This window comes from Elaeis guineensis, chromosome 2 (genome assembly GCF_000442705.2).
Source record: "Elaeis guineensis isolate ETL-2024a chromosome 2, EG11, whole genome shotgun sequence".
NCBI lineage: Eukaryota > Viridiplantae > Streptophyta > Magnoliopsida > Arecales > Arecaceae > Elaeis > Elaeis guineensis.
In genome coordinates, this window is record NC_025994.2 from 113,805,248 (window position 1) to 113,811,247 (window position 6,000).

The 6,000-nt window shown below is 44.1% G+C and overlaps 1 protein-coding gene across 1 annotated transcript; it reads left to right on the forward strand.

The window, feature by feature from the left end:
• Positions 1-986: 986 nt before the first annotated feature.
• Positions 987-2,667, forward strand: LOC105043027 (probable purine permease 4). The gene has a single exon (XM_010920421.4). The coding sequence runs from the start codon at positions 1,019-1,021 to the stop codon at positions 2,141-2,143; it is 1,125 nt and encodes a 374-aa protein (XP_010918723.2). The 5' UTR covers positions 987-1,018; the 3' UTR covers positions 2,144-2,667.
• The last annotated feature ends 3,333 nt before the right edge of the window (positions 2,668-6,000 follow it).

Here is a 6,000-nt window from a genome sequence, read left to right on the forward strand (position 1 = left end):
GCATCCCCATACATCCCATCCCCTCGCCAAAGTTAATTAACCCCACTCTGCATGCCCAACCACTTCGGTCTCAGGGGAATGAGGTGTACTTCCCTATACGATACACACCTTTGGCCCTATATATCAAAGGAAGCTAGACTTTCCAGAAGACCACAAAGACCAACGCACAGGGGAAGGGCATGTGTTCCATCCCTCAAGCCTAGCCTTGCCATTTGGACCACCCTTCTCACCTCTTTGTAAGAATAGCACCAGATCGACACCTTTCTCTCTCTATCCTCTTTTTCTCTGTCGAGCCGTTTCTAGCTAGCCGTTTCAGGTCAGAGCCAAGCCTACTTCACACCTGCCCTGCTCCTCATTAACTCTCTCTATATGAGCACCTTTCTATCCTAGACCATCTCTTCGTCGTTTCCTTAGCTGGCCTCCACGAAAAATTTCCAGTGCCCTTCTTCTACGGAGAGCTACCGCCCTATATATCCTTGCTTCCCCTAAAATATCACTTGCAATATGTACCATCACTCTCCTTAACCCTCTATGTTTTCCGGTGTGCTGGATTCCCATGGGACGCATATTAGTTTGCTTTCTCTAGTTATTACCACTTCCTACACACAGCATCACCTTAGTAACACCCTTTACGTTTTCCAGTGTGCTGGACCTATACCGGATAAACTTGCCGTAATTACTGACAATTTTAAGTCGCTGTGTCTTCCAGTGTGCTGGACTCACACCGGAAGAGCCAACCGGATAACTACCACCTCCTCGCGAAGCGTAACATGCATGAGAAAGCCACTTTTCACGCGTTTCTCACAGGGTCACGTTCCGATATTCCTCAAATGAACAACATACGAAACGCTCCAACCATAAAAGACAAAGTTATTGGACACGCGTCGTCCACCCAGTTTGCCAACGTAGGGGTAACAAACTAAGACATGAACAGTTCTGGAGGGGAAATACTGCTGAGGCCTCCACGTATAAAGCCACGAACAAGCCACTCGTATCCCACCAGTCCTTCCGGTCGCTCATGGCCACCACCCTCGCCCAAGTCGAAGGAGGAGGGAGCGGAGGAGGAGGAGGAGGAGGAGGAGATCAAACCCAAGCGAGTACGATGCTCCGCGGGGGATCAGACCGGAGGTCATACTACCGCCTCCTGGCGGTCAACTACGTGGCTCTTTTCGTGGGCACCCTCGCCTCCACGCTCCTCTCCCGGTTCTACTTCGTCCACCGCGGTTCGAAGCTGTGGGTTGCCACCCTCGTCCAGTCGGCCGGCTTCCCTCTCCTTCTCGTCCCCATCTATCTCGCTCCCTCGTCTTCTCCCCCCTTCTCTCGCTTCACTCCTCGCCTTTTCGCTCTATGCGTGTTTCTTGGCCTCCTCCTGGGCATCAACAATCTCCTCATCTCTTGCGGCCAAGCTTACCTTCCGGTGTCCACCAATTCTCTTATTCTCTCGTCCCAGCTTGCCTTCATTCTTGTGCTCACCTCTCTTCTCCTTCGCCGGCCGCTAACCTTCTCGAATCTCAACTGCGTCGTTCTTCTTACGCTCGCCTCCATCCTCCTCGCCATCGGCTCCAACTCCGACCGGCCCGCCGGCGTCTCCCGCGGGCAATTTTTCCTCGGCTTCGCCTCCACCCTGGGCGCCGCCGGGCTCTTCGCCGCCTACCTCCCGATCATGGAGTTGGTGTACAGAAAGGTGGACGGGTACCGGATGGTGATGGAGGTGCAGGTGGTGATGGAGGCGGCGGCGGCGGCGCTGGCTGCGACGGGGGTGGCGGCCGGAGGGAGGTGGAGTGTTGAGAAGCGGTGGGATTTGGGGAAGGCGGGGTACTGGGTGACGATCGCGGCGACGGTGGTGAGCTGGCAGCTGTGCTTCATGGGGACCGCCGGGATGGTGTTCTTGACGTCGTCGCTCAACAGCGGGATCTGCATGACAGCGCTGCTGGCGGTGAACGTCGTCGGCGGAGTGGTGGCTTTCGGAGACATGTTCGGCGGGCAGAAGGCGGTGGCGCTGGCATTGTGCTTGTGGGGGTTCTCCTCATATCTCTGTGGGGAGTATAACAAGAAGAAGAAGGAAGAGGAGAGTGAGGAAAGGGAGGTGGTGGTGGTGGTGGTGGAGGAAGGGGACAAGGAGAGGTTGGGCGGCGGTGAGTAGTGGAGGATGGGGATTGTAATCTCTGAGTGGTTTAAGGCTGTCTTTTTCTTTGTTTTGTTCTGTTCCTGTTTCCGCTTTGTTTTGTAGTGGCTCAATGGGGTTGGGTAAAGAGGGTGGTTTTTCCTTGTAAAAGAAATAAAAATAAAAAAGGGAGGGTGGTTTTTGTTAGGTTGGAGGTTGTGATTGGCTGCAAAAAAAGGAAAGGGTGAGTTGGTTTTAAAGTTCGTTGCTGGAAAGATGGATCAATTAAGACAATAGACAGGCACCTTATAGAATAAAAGATAGGTGTGTGTTATGTGTACTCATGTTGGGCCTTGGGTCTGATGTTTTTCTAATTCTGAATCATGCCATTAGTTATTCTAGTGCTTGTTGGTTGGCCAACTTCGAATAGTATATTAACAACCTATGCAAGTTGGTTGCTGTGGGATTATTTGAGAGATATAATGGGCACTTCACCAGGGTTAGTGTTTCTCATTTTGGCATGGCATCCACATAAAATATCAGACTCCATTGTTTTTGTCGCCTTTCTCTTGTGCGGTTATGCATTTTATGCCAAGTGCTTGGATTGATTGACACTTTGGATGGAGGTGAGTGGGGCTATGTCTCTTTCCTCGCAAAGCACATCAGTCATTTTTTAACATCGAATTATTTGTTGGTATTCAGGCATGAGTGGATTGCATTTGGTGGGAAGACTTTGCGCTGAGTTCAACTCATGAAGGAGCTCGGCAGGGTCGAGTTTCTATGAGCTCAAAATGCCCATGGAATGAACACGCGCCCATTAAATTAATTAATTAGTCAAATTATTCAAGAAATTAAGATTATCCAAACAAATTATTTGAGCATCCTTGCAGTTATATATTATTCCACAAGCGTTCGTTAGCGGTTAATTTAATTATCGTAAAAGAAAGAGTATCCAAACAATTTTTTTGCGGAGAAGTAGTTCAAATAAGAAAAAAAGTACCAGCTCACGAGACTACATTGTTTCTTGATAGTCATATATGTCAGGGTCTTGGATACAAATTTTGTCTTCACCATGATATCAGAGGTCAAGGCATCAGGGGGTGAGGTCTATACTTTGGTGTGTAGTCACCATCTGTGGACTAAAAGGACCCTGCAGAACGAGAAACTAAATTTAGATTTTTCTTTTTTTTATCAGAAAATCTATACAAACTGGTTATGTTGTCAATAAGCTGACGCGAAGGACAACTTCCATAGCAAAAAGATTAAGAATCCTCTTCTCACGAGTCACGAGACTACTATGTTTGTTGCTAGTCTCATATGTCAGGGTGATCTTGGATACAAATTTTGACGTCACCATGGTTTCAGAGGTCAAGGCATTTGGGGATGAGATCCATACTTCGGTGTCTAGTCACCATCTGCGGATAAAAAAAAGGCCTTGCAGAACGAGAAACTAAATTTACACTTGTTTTTTTCCTTATCAAAAAAATCTATACAAACTGGTTATGTTGTCAGTAAGCTGATGTGAATGATAACCTCCAATAACAAAAATTAATAATCCTCTTCTCACGAGTCACGAGACTACTATGTTTCTTGGTAGTCGCACGTGTCAGGGTGATATTGGATACAAATTTTGTCTCCACATTTGAGAGGTCAAGGCGATTGGGCTTGAGGCCTGTACTTTGGTGTGTAGTCACCATCCATGGATAAAAGAAGACCTTGCAGGACCAGAAACTGCATATAGATTTTTTTTTCATATCAAAAGATGCATATACAAACTTAAATGTTACGTCGTCAACAAGCTGATGTGAAGCATAACCTCCAACAAAAAATTAATATTAATTCTCATCGAATGTTTGACTCGAGTTTCATGATGCCATGCGACTACCCAATGCGCCCATGCATCCATGGTCACCTTTGTTCTTATGTGCTTTTTAGTACTGTGGGTCGATTAAGTTAGGCTGCATGCACTACTTTTTACATATAGTCTTATCACGAGAAAAAAAAGTCCGCTTCCGTGTAAGTCTTCTCGGAGATTCCTTGACTTGGAAACAATGGAGGGGAGCCACTGATGCTCATTATTTAATGCTAGATAGATATTTCTTCGAGGCATCGGGGTCATTGGCACTCATCTTCGCCTCGTGGAATCCTTTGGATACCCTCTGACCTAGCCTGCGGACTCCCATATGTATACTCTCCTTTCTTCATGATCCGTGGCTCCAAGATCATTCGGTTCGAGGTTCTGAAAAGGACGGGACCAGCAGTTGATTGAGAATTACATGGAAATAAACCAATGCTGGGTCATATGAATCCCCTGAAACTTGTAGCATACGGATACTCGCAAACCATTGTTTTTTTCTATATAATGTCAAGGTTTATAACATTTTTGCTGAAGAGAGTAATAGCATTCGGATCCCCGCAGATAAGAATATGAATCCTAAACGAAACCCTGCTAAAATTTAGCTTATTAAGCTAAGACAACTATATATATGTATATATTTGGACCTAATATGATTTTCTCAGACTACCTTTAACACAACTTGTTCACTAATCAAGCAAAAAAAAATTGGGACCTATTATGAATTGCTTTGACGACCCTATATATGAATTAGTTTGACAAGCAGTTGATGAAGAAGGATAATAAGTTTTGTGACTAGATTGTAAGTAGACGTAACATCGGCATTGAAGTATCTGGAAATAGGATAATAAGTAGATGATGATTAGAATAGTCTAGGTCCAAATGGCTTGATCTTCGAGGATTTTCATCATGCACTAGCTGTTCAGAAGAACAAGAATGTATATGGATGGTTGGATTTATGCTCAAAATATTTATTGCTACTTCTACTTGTAATTAAATTAGAATTCTGTTGAAAAAAGTAAAAGTGAGGAATTTAAAAAGATAAAAGCAAGGACCTTAATGACAAGCCGATTTCATTAATTTGTGAAAGAGTCCCTCTTTAGTGTTATAATGTGATATTTATATATGGCTCAACTCAACTACTAGGGTAAGTATCCCTATTGAACCTTGACATCTGTCTTTATTATTGTATACCTCAAAGCTTATTATAGTGACGCATTGTAGTTATCTTTCCTCTGTTTGTTCCTATATTCTCGGTAGTTATACTACTTCTCCATATTCATGATAGTGGTTAATCAGATGTACCACCCACTTCTTCTATACGTGGATAATGGTAATTGTTGGCCAGCCATTATCTTTATACTCTGATCCACAAAAGCTTTATCTTAGATTGATTCTTGTCTTTCTCGATCTACATGGCATTTGTTCGGTCTGTATTCTTAATATTTCAGCTCATGCATTTTGTTATGTGTCGGTCTTTAGATCATAGTTATCGATGTAGATGTAATGCAAACATGATTCTATTGTTGAATTGGTCCAGGAACTTATTCAGCTATTGAGATTATTCCCGGAATATTATAGGTCTAAAATTCCTGGTTTGACTTTGGCATGCCTATCTCGAGGAGCAACCTTTTGCTTCGGATATAGATTATTAGAAAAGTTGTCATGTTATGGCCAATAATCATCTATACATGTCTTTTCTTTCTTTTTGGATGGGAGACAGTGGAGATATAACAAAATGTGCTACTTTATTCTTGCCGAGAGGCGTTGGATCTCAGGTGAGATGGCCATGTGATCCGAACAAGCAGTGGAGTCTCCAGTATAATACATGCACCGGGGAGGATCCGAACGCTAGCTAGAATAAATCCTCCCAGCTGTCCGTCAGCACATCCAATGTACTCTCACGTAATTAGATAATTAAAAAAATGGATTATAATTTTAACATACATATAAATATATATTTTATCTGGAGAAAGAGTGCGTTAAGCTAAAAGCAGGGCTGGCCCATCGGAATAAAGAAAGAGGATCAGGTCACCGTTCT

Bases quoted from the DNA above. Each gene is read 5' to 3' on its own strand.
- LOC105043027 (XM_010920421.4), top strand. From the start codon at position 1,019: ATGGCCACCACCCTCGCCCAAGTCGAAGGAGGAGGGAGCGGAGGAGGA.